Source organism: the organism of the source record quoted next, unplaced genomic scaffold (assembly GCF_019419815.1).
Source record: "Pyrus x bretschneideri cultivar Hongxiangsu unplaced genomic scaffold, Pyrus_bretschneideri_v1 Contig13, whole genome shotgun sequence".
In the NCBI taxonomy this organism is placed as follows: Eukaryota; Viridiplantae; Streptophyta; class Magnoliopsida; order Rosales; family Rosaceae; genus Pyrus; species Pyrus x bretschneideri.
In genome coordinates this window covers 8,468,591-8,495,056 of record NW_025999424.1, presented here as the reverse complement: position 1 = coordinate 8,495,056, position 26,466 = coordinate 8,468,591, and the positions used below count along the sequence as shown (strand labels likewise).

Genomic DNA, 26,466 nt, shown 5'->3' with positions numbered 1-26,466 from the left:
AAGAGCTGTTTTGCCCCCTGTTCGACTGATAAACTTGTGGACAAGATGGTTGCTGCTTGTCCAATTTCTTCGAAGCGATCTTCGAAAGGCATTCCTCACAATCTTCATAGCAAGGAGCCTTGATCGAGAAATTTAATAAGTCTTCGAGGAAGAAAAGATCCCGCATGAACGATCTTTGTGTTGAAATTTTCTTATCTTCAACATTTTCACATTGCTTTGGAGGTTGGCGAAAGCTGCTTTCCCCCCTTTCTGATTGGTGCACTTGTGGAGAAGACATATGTTTCTCGTGCAGTTTCTTCGAAGCGACATGAGTCCATCCTTCAATTTCACTTGACTTAGAGCATGCCCCCAACAGTCGAGGTGAAGACTTTGAGTCGAAAGAGCCAGAAGTGACATCTTTCTTAGGGATTTCATCTTCAGTGTCGTCCTCTTGGGTTTGTTGGCATGAAGATTTGCCAGTGTGGACGATGATGCGCCTCCTTACCTTCAGTGGTCCTTTTGTGTCGACCTCTAGGATTGCTTGGCGCTTCATCCTTGAAGGAATCAAGCTTCGAACGTCGCCTTTTTCTGCTAACCCATCGAACTTTTCTTCCTTTGGTGTTGTCTTCCTCTTTCCAAAAGGCTTCTCATTATCTTCAAATCTTTCCGAAGCTGATCGTCGCAGAGGAGAGATAGCTGTGTTGCTTTGTTTCTTAGGCTTTAACAACCTTTCAAAAACAGAGCTTTGGGATGTTGGCGCGCTAAGCCTCTTGAAGATAGAGGTTCGGCCTTGACTACTAATGCGATTAAGCGCTGAAATTCTGGAGCTTGAATGGCTCATCCTATCGAAGATCGACGTCCAAAGGGCGGGTTTAGGCTCTTTTTGGTCTTGTTCAATGCTCACGCTGATGTGTTGAGCGCTAGCTTTCTTCACTTTGCTTGAAATCTTCACGGGTGCATTTGGTGTGAAGCCAAGTCCGGCTTTGTTGTTGTCAACTCCGTAACCATGCCTCTTCAACTTCTTTTGAGTTTTGGTGAGGTTACGTTCTTTGTCATTGACGGTGTTTGAAACCTTCTTTCCAAGATTTGAAGAGGAAGCAAAGTCATGCCTAGCCTTTGACATGAGTTCGTAGGCATTTGGGTTAAAGCCTTCTTCGGTCTTCTTAGTTGGAAGAGAGCTTGGTTTCATTTTGACGCCATGCTGTGCCTCCAGACGGTTGATGAGTCCGGCGGTTTGCAAGTTTTTCTCCTCTGCAGTCCGTGTGAGCTTTGCGATTGCTTCATTCATCTGAGCTAGCTGCTCCTCGATTGAAGTTACTCCAGTGGTCATGACTTGCATGGTTGTACTGCCGCTCGAATCAGCGTCGGAGAGTAGGGACTCTGAGTATTTCCTCAGGCTTTCCCCTCTTGATGCCCTTAGCGAGGCTAGGGTGATCACAAGCTTGTGCCTCAGGTGCTCTTGTTCCTTTGACAGAGTTAATGCAGGGGCGGAAGCCGCGGCAAAAAGAGCTCTTGCCTTACTTCGGGTTATGGTGCCCGAAATATCACCACTTGCAGCGATGATGTTCTTGTTCTTTGCTTTGATTGCAGGAATAGCTTGATCCTTTCTTGATGCCATTTGCGTTTTTCGATGATTTGAGGATAGAGATGAGAGGTAGAGATATCCCACCGGGCGTGCCAAATTTGTGAACACGAAAGTTCCTTGAAACAAGAAACAAGAATAACGTGTACAAAATAATATTTTTTGGTTTGATGATTTTGGGGTTACGATCTCTCTCAAATTTGGTCCTCTGATTCTATCTTCGTAGGGTGTAGGTTTGTGGATGAGTTGTTGATCCAAAGGGCCGTCGGGGCCTGATCTAAGGATGAACAATTGATGAACAGATGAACACTTTCTTCAAGGGCCGTCAGGGCTTGATCTTGAATAATGGTTGTGTGGATTTCTTCAAGGGCTTTTGGGCTTGATCTTGAAGGTTGATGGATGAGCGGATCTTCAAGGGCTTTTGGGCTTGATCTTGAAGGTTGATGGTTGAGCGGATCTTCAAGGGCTTTTGAACTTTAAGGCTTCAAGGTTTTGGTGTGTGGGTTTGTTGAGGTTGTTGATCCAAAGGGCCGTTGGGGCTTAAGCTTAGGATAAACGGATGATGAATGATGAACGCTTTCTTCAAGGGCCGTTGGGGCTTGATCTTGAATAATGGTTGTGTGGATTTCTTCAAGGGCTTTTGGGCTTGATCTTGAAGGTTGATGGATGAGCGGATCTTCAAGGGCTTTTGGGCTTGATCTTGAAGGTTGATGGATGAACGGATCTTCAAGGGCTTTTGGGCTTAATCTTGAAGAACGATTGGATGTGTGGATTTGTTTGTGCTGTTGATCCAAAGGGCCGTTGGGGCTTGATCTTGGGATGAACGTATGATGAACAATGAACACTTTCTTCAAGGGCCGTCGGGGCTTGATCTTGAGTTGGTGGAAGTTCTTCAAGGGCCGTTGGGGCTTGATCTTGAAGGAAGATTTGACGAAGAACGAAGAGTGCTTTCTTGATCCTTCGGGATTTTCTTGAGAGCTTTAGAACTTTAAGGCTTCAAGGTTTTGGTGTCTGTATTTGTTAATGTTGTTGATCCAAAGGGCCATTGGGGCTTGATCTTAGGATGAACGGATGATGAATGATGAACACTTTCTTCAAGGGCCGTCGGGGCTTGATCTTGAAAGAGGATTTAACGAAGAACGAAGAGAGCTTTCTTGATCCTTCGGAATTCTTGGGAATTTGGATGGTTGGAAGCTTTGGAATTTCAAAGCTTCAAGGATTTGGGGAATTCCTCTTCTAATTTTGGGAGTAGAGAAATGTATTTGTGAATTCCTTGATGCTTGATACCTTGATGGAGAAGCCTATTTATAGGCTTTGAGAATGAATCACCACCACAAAAATATTTTTTTCCTTTCCAAGCACCATTGCCTAATTTTCTCACTTAATGCAATATTGAAATTGAAGTGGTGTAACTTATGGCCTAATTTCCCACTTAATACCATTTTAAACTTGAAGTGGTGTAACTTATGGCCTAATTTCCCACTTAACACCATTTTAAACTTGAAATGTGTATGCTTTGTCATTGCCCAAATGAGAAAAACTTGCTTTGATCCGTAATGGATTGAAGTGTGCTTGCCTTGTCATTGCCCAACATGAGAAGAAAAACTTGTTTTGATCCTCAATGGATTGAAATGTACTTGCCTTGTCATTGCCCAAAATGAGAAGAAAAACTTGTTTAATCCTTCAAGGGTATTTCTTCCTATTTTGTTGAGTCACACGCCATGTATGCCTTGACACGTCAAAACTTTAATGCATTGGTGAACATTTGTTTTACTGAAATTTCGATATCTACATCAACTCAATCACTTTAATTTATTCCGTTTTCATAGCAGAAAAAAGGCTGCACCGTTGACACGGACCAATCTCGCCACTCTCAAATTGCCATATTAAGCAGTTTTATTTTATATTTTCTATCAATATACACGATATCTTACATTAACAGCTAAAAATTTCTGGCAGAGGCACATAATTAAGCAACCATAATGTTTTGTATTGATCAACTCGTTATTCTTAAGAGTCGAACACATACAACTCACAGATGTAGAAAAATACTATTAAAATGTAATACTATTAACAATTTTAACTTTTCATTTTTCAAGAAAAGTTTATGTACTTCCTAATTGACTATCCATTGTCACCAGCTAGTACTATGGCTAAAATGCAAGTTCCAACTCCAGAGCAAAAAACGTAGGTTACAACGAATTGAAGATTTGAACTGATATCAGGATTTTTAGTTGTTCGATCTTATTTATACTGGTTCGATAAAAGAACTCTTAAACCATTTTCAAAGGAGATGTCAAAAATGCCATATCAACATAATACAGTAACAAATGGCGTACCATTTACTCCAACTGAGATGTCAAAGCTGACATGAAAAATAAAACTAAGCTGACAAAGACAAAGAAATTTCAAAATTGATGCTGCCTTCAAATGTGGTTTTTGTTATTTCCAAAGGCATTCCACTTGTCTTATCTTAACATGTTAGCATATTTAAGTATTATTTTAGTATTTTTAAACCAAAAACAACCCATGTCACATCCCGGCCCGGGCCCCCACCACATCCCGACCTCCCCACAACATCCGGGGCTCGACTCAACTGTAGCACAATATTGTCCGCTTTGGGCCCCGACCATACCCTCACGATTTTGTTTTTGGGAACTCACACGAGAACTTCCCAGGGGGTCACCCATCCTGGGATTGCTCTCGCACAAACTCGCTTAACTTCCGAGTTTCGATGGAATTCAAAGCTAGTGAGCTCTCAAAAGGTCTCTTGCTAGGTAGAGATGGGAATATACATATAAGGCTTACAGGATCCACTCCCCTGGGCGATGTGGGATTTTACAATCCAACCCCCTTAGGGCATCAACGTCCTCGTCGGCACACTTACACCACACGATAGAGTGGCTCTGATACCAAATTGTCACATCCCGGCCCGGGCCCCCACCACATTTTGGGCTCGACTCCACTGTAGCATAATATTGTCTGATTTGGGCCCCGACCATGCCCTCACGGTTCGGTTTCTGGGAACTCACACGAGAACTTCCCAGTGGGTCACCCATCCTGGGATTGCTCTCACGTGAACTCGCTTAACTTCGGAGTTTTGATGGAATCTGAAGCCAGTGAGCTCCTAATTTGCCTCGTGCTAGGTAGAGATGAGAATATACATATAAGGCTTATAGGATCCACTCCCCTGTGCAATGTGGGATCTTACAACCCAACTTTTATTATTTTGTTAAAAAAAAAACATAAATGAAGCAATAAATTTTTGGCATATCAGGTGGAAGGAAATATTGACAATATGTCAAAATACCAAGTCAGCCATCATATTTCAATTTGATGTTTTGAATTTGACATCTCATTTGGAGATGCTCTTATAGAGTTTTATTGTAAGGTTTAAATTGTCTTTTACAAGAGATTTAATTAAATGCATAAAAAACTATGGTCAATTAAATAGACACAAGGCATAATTCTGGGAGGGTAAGCAACAATGTTTTAAAAACACGCCCGAGGTGTGCCTATGCGACTTTAGAGGTGGGGCAGAAGTGAAAACGCCTCAGCCCAGTGTGCGTAGGCAAAAACTCACCTAGATGTGGTCAAGGCGCACCTTAGGGCCTCCTTTCTCTTCTTCGCACGACACCACCAACCGAGTAGCACCGCCACCACCCAACGAAGAGGGTAAGTGTGAGTCATGGAGATTGTACTGAGAGAAAGAGAGTGGGTGGGGATGTAAGTGGACCATATAAATGTTGTAAAATGAGTGGATATTAATGAGAGAGAGAAAGAGAGAGAGAGAGAGAGAGAGAGAGAGAAAGAGAGAGAGAGAGAAAGAAGAGGGTAAGTGAGAGTGAGGGAGAGTGTACCAAGAGAGAGTGGGTAAAGGATGTATGTGGACCGTATTAATGTTGTAAAATCAGTGAATATTAATAAAAGAAAGAGAGAAGAGGGAAAGTGAGAGTGAGGGAAAGAGTAGGTGGGGGATGTATGTAGACTATATTAATATGTAAAATAAGTGGATATTAACAAAAGGAGAGAGAAAAAGGAAAGTGAGAGTGAGGGAGAGTGTACCGATGGAAAGAAAGTGAGCAGGGATGTATGTGAACCGTATTAATGTTGTAAAATGAGTGGATATTAACGAGAGAGATGAGGGAAAGTGAGAGTGAGGGCAAGTGTACTGAGGGAAAGAGAGTGGATGGAAAATGTTTGTACAACATATTAATGTAATAAAATGAGAAGACATTAACAAGTGAAAGAAACTATTTGTTACTATCTCCTTTTTTTTTTCTTTTTTTTTTTTTTTTTTAATGTATGTGGACCATATTTGGATGAATGATTTATTTATTGTACGGGAATTAAATTTGTTTATCACTTGTGCACTTTTGAATGACAATGGATATTTGTTTACAAATTATTATATTTTTCATGTGGTAGGCCTATTTGACTGAACTGTATTTAGGACTAGAGAGGGAGAGAGGCCGACGGCAAGAGAGAAAAGAGAGATTTAATTGTGAGATGTTGTTATCCCCCTACGCAATGCCTTATTTATAGTAATAAGAGGGAGAATAAATCCTTCTCTTCCAAGGAATACAAGTCCTAATATGGAAGAATAACTAGAATCAAATCTAATCTAGGATTTCCACAATCACACTTAAACAAGAACTTTTTAACACTCCCCCTTGAGTGTGTAAATACTCAAGTAGATTCGGCATCATGTAGAGGTTGAGGAAGTGGACTCGTCGACACTGATTCTGGGAACACGCTAATCTCAATAAGGTAGGAACTTGCATAAGGAAGTGAGTCTCACAAAAAACCATATGGCTATGGTTAAAACCCAAGTAGGGACAAAACCCATAGTCTAAGGAAAAATGCGTGAGTAATGCAAAGTCAAGTGAAATGTCTACGGGACATCATCAGGGATATGATCAACCCAAGGTGGGTGCCTTGTCAAAACCTCGTTAGGTAGCAAAAACCCAGTGGGAAAAATGCTCCTAATCGTAGGAAAAAGAGTGCATTAAGATCAATCATGTATACTTAAGGATACTCCCCATGAGTTTGACACAATTCCAAAGAGAACTAGCAATGTTACAACTTAGAAAGTTTACGCATACCAGCTCCTTGAACAAGCTTCTGAAACGTAATCTTCGGTAGTGATTTGGTGAAAAGGTTGGCCATATTGTCTTGTGAACGGATTTGCGTGACTTCAATGTTCTGATGCTTTTGTTGTTGATGTGAGAAGAAGAACTTCGGCTTAATGTGCCTGGTGTTGTCTCCTTTGATGTAACTCTTCTTAAGCTGTTTGATGCATGTTACGTTGTCTTCATAAATCATCGTCAAGACAACAGTGACGGGGTAATGATCGCATAAGCTTTGAATATGGGAGTTTTGAATATGGCCCACAACTGCTCTCAACCAAAAGTATTCCCGAGTTGCTTGGTGTAAGGGAGAATTTCAGCATGGTTAGATGAAGTGGCAACTAAGGTCTGTTTAGTTGACCTCCAAGAGACTGCAGTGCCTCCAACAGTAAAGACATAACCTATTTGAAAGCGCACCTTGTGCGGGTCAGATAAGTATCCTACATTAGCATAACCAACAAGGCGAGAATTGACATCTGTAGTACCCTTAAGGTAGTAGATTAAACAAGTCCACATCCGTAGTACCCTTAAGGTAGTAAAAGATGTCTTTAACATCAGTCTAGTGTCTGGATATTGGTGCATTACTGTATTATGCTAAAAGATTAACAGCGAAGGAGATGTTGGGTCTAGTGTATTGAGCTAAGTATAATAAAGCACCTATCGTACTTAGATAAGGAACTTCAGGCTCCAAAATCTCTTCATCATCCTTCTTCAGATGGAAATGATCTTATTTTGCATCTAGCGATTGAGCAACCATAGGAGTACTCGAAGGATTCGCTTTATCCTCGTTAAAGTAGCGCAACACCTTCTGGGTGTTGTTCGTTTGATGTACTAAGACTCCATCCGAATGGTGCTTTATCTCGAGACCAAGCCAGTATCGAGTTTTTCATAGATCTTTCATCTCAAATTCTGACTTTAGGTGCGCGGCAGTTCTCGCAAGTTCTTGAGGAGTTCCAATGAGGTTCATGTCATCGACATATACTACAACTATCATATTCCGCATAGTTTGTTGTTCACATATCCCTAACTAGTTAAATACTCACTCAAATGATTATACGACATTCTTTCAAATTGCTTCAAACCGTAGAGCGCACGCTTCAACCAAATTGAGAGCGTGTTCTGGGGTTTGGAAATATTTGATCCAGTTAATGTAAGTTATTGGGGAACTTTCATATAAATTTCTGTATCAAGATCCCCATAGAGATACACAGTTACTATGTCCATCAATTGCATTCTTAGTTTTTCAAAAATTACCAAACTGATAAGGTAGCGAAAAGTAATCACATCTATAACGGGTGAATAAGTTTCGTCATAGTTAATCTTGGGGTATTATGAGAAGCCTTGCGCAACAAGACAAGCTTTGTAATGCATAATTTCGTTCTTCTCATTACGTTTTCGAATGAAAACCCACTTGGCTTACGAGCTTCACATGTGAAGGAGTAGAAGCTACATGTCCAAAAACCTTACATTTCGTAAGCGAATTGAGTTTAACTTAGATTGCTTGTTTCCAGTTTAACCAATTAGTTTTACATCGACATTCATTAACGAAAGGGGGTTCAATGTCATCGCTCAACATTATCTCAGTAGCTACTGCATATGCTAATGCATCATTGACGATCATTTCATTTCTACACCAAACATCAACCAAGCTATCATAATGGATTGAAATCTCACGATTCTCGGGAGGTGGATTCGTCTCTTCAAGGACGTTTCCGTAATCTAGAATTTCCTTATGAGTTGGATAGAATGAGTAGGTGACATTTGGATTCACAGTAGGCTCTTTAGGTGCCTGTTCCGTGGATTTCCTCTTTCGGGGGTATGAATCCTTTAAACCAAGAGGTTTGCCATGCTTTTGTGTAGGGGCAGAAGATTGGCTAGCTGATAATGTATGTGGATCGATCAAAGTGGAATCCCAAACCTCCAGGAGGAAAGTTCAGCGTACCTTTGGTACATCTATCTTTGCAGGCACATTTGCAGCTGGAATATGTGATCTTGTCACTCGCGCTAGATCGGTGAAACATCTAGCATGCTCTAAACTATGATCCGGGGATCTAAATGAGACAAAGTAGGAGTCATCCACGATAATTCGCATTGTTCTTTAGGAACGTTGACGTTCTTATCTCCCCCTAATGACAGGAAGACTGTCTTATAGAAGTGACAATCCGTGAAACAAATGGTAAACATATTGCCTATCAAAGGTTCTAAGTAATGAATGATCAAATGAGATTCGTATTTGACATAAATTCCCATCTTTTGCTAAGGCCCCATTTTTGTACGTAAGGATGGCGAAATCGGCACATAGACAGCACAACCAAAAAACACGCAGATGCGATATGTCGGGTTCGTATCCGTTAACCAACTGAAAGGCGATATATGGTTGGGTTGCAACAGGCCTCAAGCGGACCAACATAGCTGCGTGTAATATTGTATGGCCCCAAGCAGCGATCGGGAAGCTTGGTACGTATGACCAATGATCAAGCAATCATTTGTAAGCGCTTAATAAATGCCTCTGCCAGGCTATTCTGGGTATGAACATGGGGTATTGGATGTTCAAGTTCAACCCCAACTGACATGCAATAGTCATCAAAAGTTTTAGATGTGAATTCTCTAGCATTATCCAATCGAATAGATTTGATAGGATAATTAGGGTAGTGAGTCTTGACCTTAATAACATGAGCCAACAGTTTGGAGAATGCAACATTCCTTGTGGACAACAAGTGCACGTGTGACCAACATGTGAAAGTGTAAACCAAAACCATAAAATATCTAAATGGTTCGCAACGAGGGTGAATTAGTCCACAAATGTCCCCCTGAATCCTTTGTAGAACGAATCTTATCATAAGAAGTCTTAATAATAAGATTTCCCATAAAGCAGGTTTAACATGCGATTCCTTGAATTGAACTTGAGCTTTCGATTAATGGATGCCCGTGTGAAGATTTGGGGATACGACGCATTGCTGTTCGTCCAGAGTATCCCAAATGATCACGCCAAAGTGTAATTTAGTGCACAGTCCTAAATGTAGGGCCGGCCATATAGTGGCTTTCTATAGGGCGTATAGTTGTAGTATACAGACCACTCGGGATACGCTTCATCTTCTCTAGAATACGCTTCTGGCCATATTCGTAGGAAATTATGCATATAAATTCAACTTCATTTTCTACATAGGTTTCAGCGTGGTAATTATTATCTCTAATGTCCTCGAAACTCAGCAATGTTATTTCGAAACGTGGAGAATAAAGTGCCTCATCAATGGTCAAAATTATACCATTGGACAACATTATACGTGCCTTACCGTATCCTTCGATCAAGTTGGATGGGCCTAAGAGGGTTGTCAGAGGTGCATTCTTAGGTATGAAGTTAGTGAAATAGATGTGTTCACGTAAAACGGTGTGTGTGGTTACACTATCTACCAAACAACTAACTTTCCCACTAGTCATACCTAGAATAAAAATTAATTTGAATCTGTCACATGCATAAAAGTTCTAAAAACAAATATCCATTCAAAATAATTTAAGTATTCAAAGATGGTAATTAATAAACTTAATATCCAAAAACAAATCACCAACAAATAATCCAAATATAAAAGAAAATTGTTCAAAAATTAAACCAAAAAACAAGGAGGGTTCGGCCACTAGGTGGAATTCGGCCCCATTGTCTAAATTTCAACTAGAAAAATAGTTTGTGTCTAAGATTCTAACTTCCATAGGGGTAATAGCCTTTTGAAAGTTAGAAACCTCCATCTTGGTACTCTCCGGTTCATCTACTTGCACAAAGTTTGATTTAAACTTTTTACAACGTGAATGATCTTCAGCTACAACCTTCTAGGAAGCAAGACAAACACGGGACCAATAGTCCTTTGAACCACAATGATAGCACATGTCTGCATCCATAGTTTTAGGTGCATTGCCCTTATTCTTGAAGTATGGGGCCTTATGAGCGAGGTTAGGGCACTTCTGGGCTTGGTCTCTTCCCTTAGATGTGCTTTGGCTCTGCTGACCTTGACGGAATGGCTTATGGCCGCCTCTACCATGCCTATTCTGGTGTTTGTTTATGTTATAGTGTGCTTCAGGCACAGCAGTTGCCCTAGTAGGTCGAGCTTGATGATTGTTCATCAACAACTGATTCTACTTTTTAGTGAGAAGTAAAACAATGATCAAATCCGAAAACTTAAAAAACTTCTAAGCCTTATATTGTTGTTGCATGACAATATTAGTAGCAGAAAAAGTCGTCCAGAAGATCCTCTTCGGTCAAGGTCTTACAAGACTTGAGAAGTGATCAGATTCAACAAAGTTTAGAATTATAGTCATTCACATACTTAAAGTCTTGGAAGCGCAAATGATGCTAGTTATGTCTTGTTTCAAGCAAGAAGATGTCATTTTGGTGATCAAAACGATTAGCCAAAGCGACCCAGAGTTCTCGTGGATTTTCCCTAGCAAGGTACTCGGTTTGCAGTGCGTCATGAATATGTCTTCGGATGAAGATCATGGCAGTGGCTTTCTTAGCTTTGTGAACTGGGTTATCCGTCTCATCTTCAATGACGGGATGCAAATTCTTTGCAGTGAGGTGGAGCTTCACATCTTGGACCCACTTGAGGTAATTTCTTTCAGAAACCTCCAAAGCTATAAAGTTGAGTTTGTTCAAATTCGACGTGTTCCTATCACAAAATAATGGACAAGATGTGGTTTGGTAATGGAGAAAAAACAATCCATTCACATAGGAGTAGAACATTCGGGTTCTAATAGACATTTATTGGTTTAAATTCGCATGAAAAAACTTCGGTTTTCATAGGTGTTGTTTTAAGGAAAACTTTAGGTTTTCAAACAAGGCATGTTTCTAGAAACTTCAGGTTTCGAAATAATTATGAACTTTAGGTTCATATGTTCCTACAAACAAACGCAAATATATATACAGAAATATGCAACAAGAAAATATGCAAATAGAACTTCAGGTCTATAATTATAATTGAATTAATTATTTGGACTTCAGGCCAAATTTAAAGTGTGGGTGAAAAATTATAAAACCTAAAGTGTCTAAAAATAATAGACAACTAATACTCAAGGTCCAAAAACATGGACCAAAGTCCACGGGTGGGTTGAGCAAAATTGTACTATGGTCTAAGCCTAAAAACTAGGCTTAGATAGACACGAGCTGATCAAGCCCCAAACACAATTTAGGCTGCAAGCCCATTAGCAACAACCGGGCTGCAAAAACCGGGTCCAAAAAACAATGGCCCAAATGGGCATTGATCAGATGCAGGTACACCAATGTACTAGCTGCAGGCTGGGATCGCGTGTATGCGGAACATGGATACACCAGCACGGGGCTGGGATCCGGTGCATCACGGGCATCTGGAATCAAATCTAATCTACAATCACACTTAAACAAGAAGTTTATAACATTTCGTATAAAATTATATATAATATATATTTTAAAAAGTTAGGTCTCGTGAGGTTTCACCTCAAGGCTTTTTCCTAGGCGGGGCTATCCATGAAACGCCTCGCCTACGCCTTTGCCTTTTAAAACATTGGTCAACGGTTACCTTGTGTTAGGGGGTGAGCAAAAACGTACTCAAAATTCTTAAGCAAGTGCTTAAAAACATTTAACTATGCACTCAAGTTCTTACAATCGATTCTACTCACCCCTAATTTGCATGTAACAGAAAATAATAAAATATCACATCACTCAAAATTTTTACTTAAACATCTTTCAAACAATCCAATGTTTCTTTTTTTTATCAGTGCCTCCAAAAACATTACGTTTTTATAGGGTGAAGTTAATATAATTACCCAGTTTAGGGATAATTTTAAAATGGTGTTAATCTTTTAAAATTTTCCAAATAATAATCTAATATTTTAAAAAAATTGAAGCGTTAAGTGAGGAACTTGACAAGTGTTACAGCGAGATTTTACCTTGACGTCATTTATAAAGCTCTAACTCCCCAAATTGATTCCTTTAAACTAGACAAAGTTAGTGTTTAATTTGGCTGAAAGGGCTCAAATTGAGGATTCACAATTCTAAAATATGAAAATTAGCCTCAACATTTGTCCATATCATTACTTAAATTTGATGACATTGTCAATTAACAGTAGTGATGTTATCACTTTATGTTGGTGACCTAACGAGTGTCTATATTTATAAATGTTTTGTGGTTATTTGAAATATTTTAGTTATTTGTACTTCCTTGTTTTTTTAACCATAAAGGTTGGGACTAATTTGGAATCACACTAGAGATTGGTTAGTTATTCGTACTTCCCTGTTTTTTAACCATAACAAGCAGTTGCTAGCTATAATTGGTGTATTTGTGTTAAGTTACCAAAAACAACAAAAAAAAAAAAAAAAAAAAAAAAAAAAAAAAAAAAAAAAAAAACGAAAAACAAAAAGCAAAAATTGTGTTAATTATGACTAGCCCATCTTTTTGTTTAGAACAAACATAACCCTTAAGAGTAAAATAATGTTGTTAAGAAACAGTAACAATTAAACTCTTATTATTTATTTAAAATATAAATTCATCCGAGTTCATTTTTCATTACGTAATAACAGCCAAACTCAATCAAACCAAAGATAACTGATTAATGGACTATACTAATCATTCCATTTATAGCATCTGTCGTAATTGTTGGTGTCCCAGTTCCACAGGCATGGATGGCCTTCAAACACAGCCCAATTACATGTTCCACAATAGTCACCATCTCTAAAGTTATCATATATATCGAACCATTGAAATGCACCTGGCCATTCAAAACTGCAGTAGAATTTTGTTACTGTGATGAAGCTAGGTTTGAAGTGGAATTGAAAGCTGGCGTTCGGTGGAAGCGTTTGGAGACCAAGATCATCGTCCCCGGATTTGCAGTGAAGGTTGAGGGTCTGGCCTTTCTCCAAAGAGTTTGTGATCTTAACATGTTTTCTCTCGACTGCATCACAAATGGTAACTGTGAACAAAACCAGCGTGACTAGCAGCAGTACTGCACTTCCGTTGAACCAACCCATGCTATACATATAGCTTGTTAATTTGAAGAAAATCAAATTTTATTTTGGTGTGAAAACACTAGGATGAACCATGCTTTAATAGTTGCTAGCTAGAGGTACCATCCACAAGGTCTCACATTTGCTTTAGTGCAATTTTTTGGCCGGGTACATTTGCTAGCTAGTTCTTTATTTATAAAATTATGGTAATAGATCGATTCACGTATAAAATTAATTTTGTTAGAATAATTTACAGTTGTGGAAAGACATTTAATTTTTCATAACAATGAATTTAGTTTAAAATGTTGACGAGCTTAGTAGTTGTCATGTAATTGAAGGTCTGAATTCTACTAACAAAATTATCATGCAGTAATTTTTTTTATACAAGCGATATTATTATACTTTAAGCCTATAAAAATTTGATGAATAGAATTCAAACTTAAGTGCATACGGTCTAACACATAAGCTCTATGTAATGTGGCTATGCTTAAATATACATTTGGTAATTTAGTAATAGAAGGAGTAATAGTGATTTTGAAAATCATGTACAGCTAGCTGAGAATAATTGGTAATTCTAGGAATGAGGAAATATAAAAGGAAAATACTAGGTAGATCATCGGTGAACATGTTTGGCAAGGTCCGCTTATAGGTAAGAGGTCCTTATTGCTGGTAAGGGGATGTCCTATACACCGCTTCATGCCACATCATGTTCTAATTTCTATTCTACTTGGATGTCCCAAGCGTTCGTGGCACAACACGTGTTAAGTGGAGTAAAATTAGTCCAAATGGTACAACTCAACAACAGTGGTAGAGGTACGAATAAGTGCATAACCAATTATTTCTTCCATTAAACAGAAGTAGATTCTACAAGATTGAGGTTCGAGAAAACTATCCCTTATTCTTGTTCCATTAAACAGAAGTAGATTCTACAAGATTGAGGTTCGAGAAAACTATCCCTTATTCTTGTCAACCAAGGAGCTTCAGCCATCAAGGATTTCCTTTTGTACATCACATAGCACCTTTTCACTTCTTGTGTACAAGGTGGGCCGTGAGGATAGCCGAAGTAGGCACCCGCTTAGGGCCTCCACTTCGGAGGCCCTTAATTTATATATAATTTCTTAAAATAGAAACTCAATAAAAATATCAAAAAATAAAATCATAGGGAAATGAAAAAGAATTGGTTGAAAAATTAGATTATGTAAACTTAATTAGCACATTTACTTCCCAATGACCACCCTAATTAAACTACAATTGAAAAAATGGGTAGACAATTAAAATAATTCTACCGTTTGCATCCCCCAAAGGCCCACGTGATGGCAATTAAATTAATATAATTAATTTAACTGCGTCTTGCTCAGTTTTATTCTAAGGATTTCTCTATAAATGAGTTGGAGATACTTAGGATTCAATTTTAAACTTAACATTGTGGATATGCGATTTAGTATTGAGTTTTCCGGTTTAAAAGGGATTGGATATCTTGCAAAAAAATGGTTCAGTGCAAAAAAGATAAGGTGTATCCGCTAGTTTATTTGCTTGTGACATTAATACTAACTCTTTCAGTAGCTACTGCCATCATTGATATAGCATTTTCAGTCAAGAAATTTTTGAAGAATTAATTAAGAAATCAAAAGGGAGATCAATGAATAAATGATAATATAATTATTGTTATAGATAGATATTTGATGGTATTGGTAATAATATTGTTATGTAACGTTTTTAAAACTTGAAAATGCGTAAAGATATTGCAATATATTGTATAAAAAACTGTATAAATTAATATATAATTGTTCAATAAATTCTTAAGTTTTTGAAGTGTAACTTTATTGTTTAATGATACTTTATTCATACAAATCTCTTGACTTCGTCCTTTAACCCTGACAGTGAGAGAAATTCATTATTACTATATGTTTACAAATATCCATTTTGGCATATAGATAACAAAGGAATAGAAATATGTGGAGAATATTCTATCACCAAACCAATGAGTAGGGAAAGGGGCGGATCTATTCGATGGCCAGGGAGGGTGACTGGGGATTGACTAGTTGGGGGAATAAAATGACATACTACCATTGGCTAAATTCCAAATTGTTATGACAACCACAATTTGTATAGACTTGAGTAATATATAAATAGTTTTACAAAGTGCAAGTTGTTGCTTTGCAGTGGACATATTTACTTCCCAGCCATTTTACCGACATCTAAACGTAGATGTTATTTCATTACCAACTTTTCCACTCAAATTGCAAAAATGGGTCTACTATTTCAGTTGCTATACAGTCAGTATATGTGGGTACATACATCAAATATTCGGTGAGTCATTATATTTTCGGGATTCATTCTCTGATCTATTAGAGATTTATTTTGTTCCAATATTTATTTTATACTCGTTTTATATGGTGATCGTCCCTATTTAAGCACTTCACTTTAGATGCTCTCAGAGCTTCACAAGTTCAAACTAAAAAAATGGATTTGCCTCCTTCCAAACACATAAACCAAACAGCCTGCAGCAAAGGATAATATGATAAAAATTATAAAATTTCATCCAACATTCCCTGTGCATTGTTTTGTTATTTTCTACAAACGATTTTATTTAATTTACCCGAATTTCAGCACAAAACAGTCAGATAATGTATATTCTCCCAGAGAAATAAAGACAGGGCCAGGTCAACCAGATCCCATGCCAAATCAGCAGACTATAGCTCAACTGCCAAATCCTAAGTTCTGTTACATTTGAGTTAAAGTTGGTCAATGTATATGAAGTTATAAACTAACGAGTCCCCCCGATCGACCAGCCCATTATTGTAACCAACAAATGTGAAAAAACATTCACATTGACAAGATATGGTGATGATGATTTGTAGTACTAGGGCTCCAAGCATCATAAACCACATAATTAAGCAACATTTTGATGTCCACTAAATTAAAGTTGTTGGGCTGAAATAGCCAACCCAAACCTACAGGCTAGGCAGGGTTTTATGTTGGTCGGGCCGTTCGTTTGACATGTATGCTCTAACTAATACAATGCTGAGTGTAGATCAAACTTTAAATATATTGTTTTAGATAAATCAAAACCTACTGAAAATTGTCTCATGGTCTGATTGGCTGTATAATATGCCATTTCTCATGTGGTGCCTCCAAACTTCAATTTCATGTTCAATTCATGAAAAAAAAAAAAAACAAGTTTTTATCATTAACGTGTGTGACAGTAGGTTTGGGAGCTTGAAGAACAAGATTCTTGGGATGAAGATTAGCTTTTATCTCACATTTTACTTGGAATGCAACTGCAAAATCTTCAAAATCAAATGCGCAAGCAAGACTAGCTCGTTGATACCATCATGATAATAACAGAGAAGAAGAAGAATCACAAAAGAAGAAGAAAGAAATGAAAACTTAGAGTAGAATAAATCATTTATATTTCTTAGTAACTGCTTTGTTTTCAACTTAATCAATGGTACAAGATTAACTTAATTGGAGGATTGAATCAAAGTTGTGGGGGAGTATGAGTGAAAAGCTCCAAATCATGGCCAAAATGCCCCAAATCAAATGTGTAAATTAAACCTTGAACAATGAGCATATTTTACACCATTCGTAAAAGGTGGGTTGCTTCACCGTTCCCTAACATGAATTGGGGCCATTGCAGGTGTGGAGAATATATATTACTATATATTAATAAAACTATAAGATATCTTCAATGTACTAGAAAAGTTATACTCATATATGATTCAAGTGCAAAGTCATATTTGACATTTGATATAGCTCTAAACATGGGATTCTCACCACATAAGATACAAAAATTATATTTGTCTCTAAATTTGACTAGACTCCTAATTTACAAGAGTTAAAGTTAAAAGTCAAATTTGATTTCATATGCATTGCATATAAAATAACTTGCAGCACCACATTTAGAGTCAAATATGACTTCATAACTTTTAACCTTCAAGTTTTAGATTGGAAATACAATCTAGTGGTATTCGTTTTCAATTGACTATTGTGAATGTCAATTTCTGTACTAAATCCTTAACTAATCTTAGTTTAAATAAATCGTTGTTACATAAAAAAAGACAAACTCTACGGGTCAACTTTCAACAAAGAATATATGACATAAGCAAAAATACTGGAATCTCAATTTCTTGGTCACTCTCCTGTGTGATACTAAGAGTAGAGGTTAAAACACTAAAAGCATATCTATTTATTCTTCATTCTTAATATCAAATCTAAAAACAAGTAACCATGCGTTCATTGATCACTGGTTACCGAGATAATATTTTTAAACAAACAGACAAATAGATTGCCAGGAATCCCTAGAATACTAAGGAACAATCGTGAGGGCTCTGGACTCAAGTCACCTCCCTTTTCTTTCTTTCCTGGCTTTCTGAGCGTGGCTATTGCCTCCTTTTTCTTTTTGTTATTTTGTATTGGTTACATTTGATTACTCCTTCGACCTTTAGGTAGGTTTAATTATTGAATCCTCTTCAGTTAATAACAAGGCTTTGCCCAACTTTGCATTTATGTTAGGAATATGACACCAATATTCCAGCGGAAGTTGCGTGTCCAGCTGATCCGTAATATTATTCCAGGAAAAGCAGCCCATGCACCTCTTCATTTCTAAGTAGCTTCCCACTTTCCCCCATTTTCTTCTTATTAGTTTGCCAATGCAATCCTTTGTTTTATTTGCATACTTAATAGAGTTTAATAACTAGCTACCTGCAGTTTGTTGGCTTCCATTCCTTCCAATCCGTAAGTAGTAATTAGACTACATTAATTTCATTGCTAAGTTTTTGTTTGTTTAGATACTACATATGATATGCTGCACCGAATCACAGGTGGAACATGGCACAAGGTCTTTGGGAGACCATGGCACAAGGTGTTTTGGGCGGCCATGTCACGCGTGTTTCATCCATTAGTGCCCAATACAAGCACAGGTGCGTCTGTCCCTCCTTGCCAAAAGAACAGGGAAAAAATGAAAATCCTTTCCTATTTCATTATCTAATTAAATAATCGTCTATGCTTTTTTCTTAAGAAAATACTAAGATACTACGTTTTCATGCCACATTTGTGTGTCATCTAGTATTTAAAATATCGATATAGGTGGAAATATTAAATAAAAATTTATAAAAATATTAATATCGGTTGCCTTTATAGAAAATGTCGAAAATTTGTTAAAAAACGTAAGAATTTAAAATAATACTTTAAGGAATGTCATATCAAACCACAATATATGTATTAATAAAAAAAAATTAATGATTACATAACATGTCCATCTTTTGCGCAGATAAGAGATTCAAGGAGTCCTTATCCCACAAATCTTTTTTCTTACCGAATCTTATCCCACTGATGTACAATTCAAACATAATATATAACTTAATTCAAATGAAAACAATATCAATAGAAAAAATCATTCCAACACATTTAATCTTTTTTGTCAAACAATAGATTTGTTAGATTAGATGTTAGATTATGGAGTCGATGAGGTTCGAACTTACGCCGTAGTGCAAGGGCAACTCTCATCTTCACCTCCGTCCGCAGATGTGCGCAATTTTAGTTCCATGTAGAAATATAAATCCTTGAATTAATTTGATACAATGTACAAATCTAACTCCTTGAATTAATTTGGCGATTTTGGTTCTGATTTTGTCTCATTTAGTCTCAGTTCACTCCCATTGATTTCGATGACATGAGACTAAATGAGACAAAAAATTGCAATTTCAGGGGCAAAGTGAGACAAAACCAGTTTCAAAGAGTAAAGTAAGACTAAATGGTAGTTTCAAAGAGGGGGGGGAATCAATTAATAAGCCAATAATTTATTGTTACATATATGTACTAGCTTTTAGGGATTACGTGACTCTTTTTCCAACGTTACATCTTCAAAATTGGTATGCTCCAATACTAATGTTGTTTTTTGTATCCATATAACTTTCATTAAGGATATCTAAGTCATTTTATTAAGGGTAAATCTCAGTTTACTACCCTCAAGTTTTGTGGTTTTCAACATTTAGTACATGAAGTTTTTTTCGTCTCAGAGTCATACCTAAAGTGTTAATTTTAGGATAGTCTCGTACATCCGTTAGTCTGGTTGTTAAGTCTCCCGTTAACTGATGATGTGGCGCCTATGTGGATAATGACTGGCTGTCACGTGTCATTAATGGGTCCACGTGGAAATTAAAATTTCAAAAAAAAAAAAAAAATTCTCACCCAAATTTAAAATATTAAAATAATTAATTAAATAAAAGTCTTAAAAAAATAATAATAAAAAAAAAAAAAGAAGAAGAAGAAACCCAGAACCCCCTTCGTCTTCCCCACCCCGTCCATCCCCTCCACCCTGTCCACGGCTCCACCCCTCCATCCCATCCACCCCTCACCCACTGACACCCTTCCCCTTCCCTAATACCCACCCTTACCACCAAGCCTTTTCTCCTTCCCCAAAAACCTAAAATTCACATCGCCGATATCTCATATCATATGACCTCTAGCGAATGGTAGCACTTACCATATCCTTACTCTCAATCCCTCTAAACCAATCCCAGCTCTTAGATCAGTGATATTCAACACACCTCTGCGCAGTTTGCCACCGAGTCTTGGATCTAGATCGGACTGATCCAGATCGGCATGGGATAACAGTTGCATCGATGGAAAAGGATGACGAGATCTTGTCACTGGCGTCACAGAGGCAGAACGGTCGGATTACAGTGACAGTGGTGGTGCGGCTGGTGCCGCCGACTCAGAACAAAACCCTAACCCTAGCTTTCCTGTCATCAAGTAAGCAGCAAGGGCGAAGCAGCGATGGAGGAAGGGAAGATTGCTGGAGCAAAGGGCGACAGTGGTGTTGATCAAGGTGTGGGGGGAGAGGTACTTGGAGCTGAGCGATGAAAGAAGGGAGGGAGGTAGGGGGTCAGGGGTTGAGGTAGGGCCCAAAAACTTTTTTTTTAATTTTTTTAATATTTATGTGGGCCCCTATGACACGTGGCACCTAGTCACTGTCCATGTGAGCGCCAAGTCACTAGTTAACGTTTGTTTTAACAGCAAACTTAATGGATGTATGAAAGTGTCCAAAATTATGACTTTATATTCCACTTTGGGATAACAAAAACTTCATGTATTAAATGTTAAAAACAAAAAAAACTCCAAGGTAGTAAACTGAGATTAACCTTTTTTTTTTAAATACACCTTTATTAAGTAATAATCTTCCTATACTTATAAAATTGGTTTTGTCATAACATTATTACTATACAGAGATTTTACTGTAAATGAGTCTCCTGCAATCATATTGGGATCACTTTTCCCTTGCACAATCCCACACACTTAATCAATCTTGAGCATTGTAGTAAAATGTAAATGATCTCAAGGACATATAATGTGTAATTATACCATAAATTTTATAACCATATTCATATTCATGTGCATTTAGCATTATTTTTTATTGTTTGAAGGTTTTTTTAGCCAAAATGGTCCTGGAGATTTGAATGACTCATCATTTTGGTCCCTAAGATTTGAAATCGATAGAATTGGTCCCTGAATTTATCTACAAATAATTATTTTGATCATTCCTTGAAAAATCTCCATAAAATAAGGATAAGATAAAAAAAATATCCTCAAATTTTGTCAAATCATTTTGGCCTATTATTTATTAAATTGAGGGTATTTTTTTTTTTATCATTTTGATTCTTATTTAACATGATTTTTCACCGAATAACCAAAATGATTAATGATGGATAATCTCAGGGACCCACTTCCATTGATTTTAAATCTCAGGGACCAAAGTTTGCAAATCTCAATAACTATTTCGGCTAAAAAGCCTTGTTTGAACATATTTAAACTGTGTATTTAATTAATGGCATGAATGATTTCTTGGTTTTCTTTGTGATTAAATTTCAGTGATCTATTTTCCTAAAACTTTGGAGTGTTAATCACAATGATCCCATATAATTTTTCTAGTTGTCATATAATTCCATATAACTTCATTAAAAAGTTAAATAACAAGGAACCCTTAACATTATCTTCCATCGTTTCTATGATTGAAGTTTAACTACAGAATAGTTCATGCATCAAACTAAACTAGTATGGGGAAATTAACAATAACAAACACGATAAATTTGACAGGATTTGAATGTCTGTGTAAACCTTTCTTTGAGGCTGTGCAAGCTGGCCGTTGGGAAACTGCAAAGGACTTTTACATCCAACATCCTGAGGCAGTAAGAGTAAGACATCCATCTTCGGGGAAGACAGCTCTTCACATTGCAGTTGAAGCTGGGCATGTGGATATTGTGAAAGAATTGGTGTCGTTGATGGAAGAGGGCGACTTGGAAATAAAATCAACACAGGATGGTCGGACAGCTCTTGCTATTGCTGCAATTAAAGGGATTACCGAAATGGCTCAATGCATGGTAACAAAGAACGAAAAATTACTCGGCATTCCCGATTCAAACAACGAACTTCCAATTGTGTTAGCTTATTTGCTTGGGCATTGGCATATGGCTCGATATCTCTACTCCGTCACTCCACTTGAAGATTTAATGCCAGACAAAGGACCTCATGGCGCTACAATAATCTCCAATTGTTTTACATCCAAAGAATTTGGTAAAAGTTTTTAAATATGAGTAATAACATGCTGTTGAGGGTTCGTTTGATAATCATTTTAGTTGTTTGGTAAACTACTTTCAATTTTCTAAAAAAAAAAAAAATGAAAACTGAAATTAAAAGTTTGAAAACTATAAAAAAAATTGCCTTCAATTTTTATTTTTTTGAAACTTGAAAACTAAATGTAGTTATCAAACAAGTTTTTGGTTTTCAAATTAAAAACGTGATTACAAAAACTAAAAAAGAAATGGTTATCAATTCGCAACTTGAAAAATAAATAGCTTATTCTAGCTACAGTTGACTCTTTTTTCCCATAGCTACAAATTACTATAGCAAACTAATTATTTCTGGAAAATTTGTAACGTTAAAAATCAACAGATATCTCATGGGATTTAATTCATCGTTGCCCAAAATTGACTGTTACTCGGGACCGCCTACAGTTGACCCCTTTAGAATATTTAGCTAGGGACGCTTCTTCATTCCCAAGCGGAGCGAAGCTCAGTTTCTGGCAACAATGGGTTTACAACTATTAGTGTACCACAGACTCCCTTCTCTTTCTATTAATTATTTTCTTTCACTTTTATATGACATATTTTCTTGTCTTGATAGGTCTATACATACAACCTCCTCCTCGCATCAATCATATCCGTGTAACTGTTCAAAATGAAGAAAATCCCCAAGCTAATAACGGAAGGAGTTTAATTCGCTCAGGTTTGCTATCCCCTTCCTCTCCCATCATTAACAAGTTAAAAACGTTGTATAAATGATACGATCTCAAGTATAACTCACATAGATGACAAGTTCAATACTTAATTACTATGACTAATCCCTCCCTAACTTGCTAAATTTGTAGAGATTATTAGGAGAGTTTTCTTCATTTGTGGAGATTAGTGGGAGGATAAGTGCATGTTTGGTAATGTTGCAAAATAATTTTTCATTTTACGGATACAAAACGAGAATAAAATGCGTTTGACATGTTTTTATAGACCCATAAAATGAATAGCATAAAATACAATCATGATTACCCTTTTTGACTTTATAGCACTTACTGACAAGAGAAGATGATTGCATGATTTGGATTCCCCACGCCACAATCATCTTTCGAAAATATTGATCGCACCTGTGACTTTACCAGGTTATATCAATACATGAGAAGAGAGGCCGATCATAAGCTTCAGGAACCTGTGAAAAAAGGAAAATAACAATAATGAATTTGAATTTACTACAATTTTCTCTAAGACCCTGCTTCCTATAAATAAGTACTCTATTTAAAAATTCAATTCTCATCGTTAGCTGTTTATCCCATTAAAAAAATAACAACACAACAAAACGTTTTCCCATTAGGTGGGGTCAGCTGTGGGGTGATGCAACACGATGACTTCCCAGGAGGTCATCATCCTAGTACTATTCTCGTCCAGACTCGCTTAACTTCGGAGTTCTTATGAGATCCGATGCATGTGAGTTGGTATGATCGCATCCCAAGGATTCGACATAAGATAGGAGTGTCGGCTGTTAACTACCTGACGTCCTCTTCCTCCTCCTTTATCCGAGCTTGGGACCGGCAAATGTAAGATAAACTTACAGAGGCGGAGTTTAACCCATTGAAAAAATAAAAACTTAAATTAAGAAACAGTTGAAAAGATATGATATCAACACCTTTAGCAAAAGTAAGGCCAAATCCCTTCGAAGAGATATGATATCAACTACCACATATTCCAGTGATGTTCAAGGGCCAAAACAAAAAAAATGCATTACTACCAAAAAAAAATCAATGCATTACTCACAGGCGTTGGACCCCAATTTTTCATGCAATGAAGCTCACTTTACCACATTCCCTTCTTGCCTATAACTTTTAAGAGTCCCGCAACTTTTTATGAATTGAAAAATAAAGCTTTTACAGGACATATTTGAAAGAAAACGTGATAAGCTAAGAACAATATATTGAAAATAGATAAACAACTTACGTCTCTGTGGAACATCTTTGTTTGCTTTCACCTCCGCTCCACCTGCATATAAATATATATATATATATATGTATATATATGTATGTACACACACACACACAAGCATCAAATCAATGTTCACACTCTTAGCATCTAGGTAGAACAATAATTACACCAAGAAAACTTGACTCTTCAACAATCCAATTAATTGATGTTGTATTGCAATCTATACAACCAGTGACAGATTAAAATAACAAAACAGCAACAAAAAATCCTAATTCAAATTGAAGCAGTGTAAAATCGAGATTGAAAATGCAAAAATACACAAAACTCGCGCTATAACCACCGGCTCGACTTCACCGCCAGCTCCGGCCTCATCACACACATCGACGCCACTCCAACTCCGTTCTTCGCCGTCCCGCCTATCCCATACCTACAAAACACACAAAAGCCGATCAAAATCCTTACATTTCTTAGATCTGAAATTGAGGAAATTTGGTTACGAATTTGTAGAGACTAGCCTGGGGTTTGGAAAGTGATATGTGTTGGAACCCCCAGTCCCACATCGGACAGAGGGAGAAGAGAAGAGTGCTTTAAATAGAAATACCCCTCTCTAACTAACATCGAGGCCTTTTGTGATAAAACCCCACACCTGAGGATTGTGCAGGTGGTTAAGTGGGGATAGTATCGGTGTTGTTGGAGTGGGCCCTCGGCCCGTCGACCTGAAAATTTCTACATGGTATCAGAGCCAGGAGGGGGGCCCGTACTGCCACGTGATTGGGTGGGTCCCCGTTGGCCCCGCGTGATTGTCCATGTAGGCCAAAGATGCCACGCGTTTGGGTGGGTCCCCATTGGCCCCACATGATTGGGTGAGTCCCGACATGGCTTCATGTGGTTGCCGATGTGTGGAAATTCACGTGTGACCCATAAGTGGGGAGTGTTGGAACCCCCAGTCCCACATCGGACAGAGGGAGAAGAGAAGAGTGCTTTAAATAGAAATACCCCACACCTGAGGATTGTGCAGGTGGTTAAGTGGGGACATTATCGTTGTTGTTGGAGTGGGCCCTCGACCCGTCGACCTGAAAATTTCTACAATATGATCCAAATCTCTAACCCCTTAATCAACCTGCAAGTCACAGAGGATCGAGAGGGAAGGAAGAGAGAGAGAGAGAGAGAGCAGAGCAGAGCTCTTGAATTGTTTTTTGGTTTTGTATTTCTGTTTGTAAATTTCTACAATATGATCCAAATCTCTAACCCCTTAATCAACCTGCAAGTCACAGAGGATAGAGAGGGATCGAGAGGGAAGGAAGAGAGAGAGAGAGAGAGCAGAGCAGAGCTCTTGAATTGTTTTTTGGTTTTGTATTTCTGTTTGTAAATTCTGATCTCCTTACAAACCAAAGAGCAAGTGCTCTTATACATGAAGTGTGATCGAGAGGGAAGGAAGAGAGAGAGAGAGAGCAGAGCAGAGCTCTTGAATTGTTTTTTGGTTTTGTATTTCTGTTTGTAAATTCTGATCTCCTTACAAACCAAAGAGCAAGTGCTCTTATACATGAAGTGTGATCGAGAGGGAAGGAAGAGAGAGAGAGAGAGCAGAGCAGAGCTCTTGAATTGTTTTTTGGTTTTGTATTTCTGTTTGTAAATTCTGATCTCCTTACAAACCAAATAGCAAGTGCTCTTTTACATGAAGTGTGACTACTGCCAGCTGGCATTTCTAATTAATTTCCCTAATAACAAGAAAGACCCTCAATTACAACTAACTTGACTCTTAATTTGTGATTAAGATAATCACAATCCTCAGTTCATAACAAAGAGAGGGCGGGAAAAGGATCCTGAAGGTATAATTTGACGATCATTTGTAACCGGTGGACGACAGCGTTGTTGCGTGAAAGAGAAGAGGGAGCTAGGATGCAGGAGGGATTTCTTCGAGGGGGAGAGAGGAGAGAGGAGAGAGAAGATTAATAACTTTTTTTCCATAATTTTTTAAAATTTTATTTTACACAATAGGCACACGATATTTTTATACAAAATTTACATAATATTTAAATATACTAAACCAAGGGCCATGTTTGGTAGCTTCTGTAAAGGCACAAAAGCCATGTTCCGTCAAAAAGTAATCAAGCCAAAGTATACATGTCTCACTTCTCAGTTCTCATGGTTCCCGTGGCCGAGACAATGTACTATCAAGAAATGTAGACTTAAATATGTGAGGTCTAACGACTCTCATATTTACAACATGTTTACGTACTCATAATCAGAAATAAAATACGAAATTAATTTCTAATTACGAAACACTTC

At 37.6% G+C, this 26,466-nt stretch overlaps 2 protein-coding genes and 1 pseudogene across 2 annotated transcripts in view; 1 reads left to right on the top strand and 2 right to left on the bottom strand.

Moving 5' to 3' along the window:
- Window positions 1-26,466, top strand: part of LOC108866908 (26S proteasome non-ATPase regulatory subunit 10-like) — a 95,822-nt gene that overhangs the window by 36,705 nt on the left and 32,651 nt on the right. The gene's annotated exons all lie outside the window — the stretch shown is intronic.
- On the bottom strand, window positions 13,274-13,678 carry LOC125474769 (S-protein homolog 3-like). Its single transcript, XM_048578747.1, has one exon. It carries the CDS (start codon window positions 13,676-13,678, stop codon window positions 13,274-13,276), a length of 405 nt encoding a protein of 134 aa, XP_048434704.1.
- LOC125475063 lies at window positions 23,590-23,707 on the bottom strand (annotated as a pseudogene).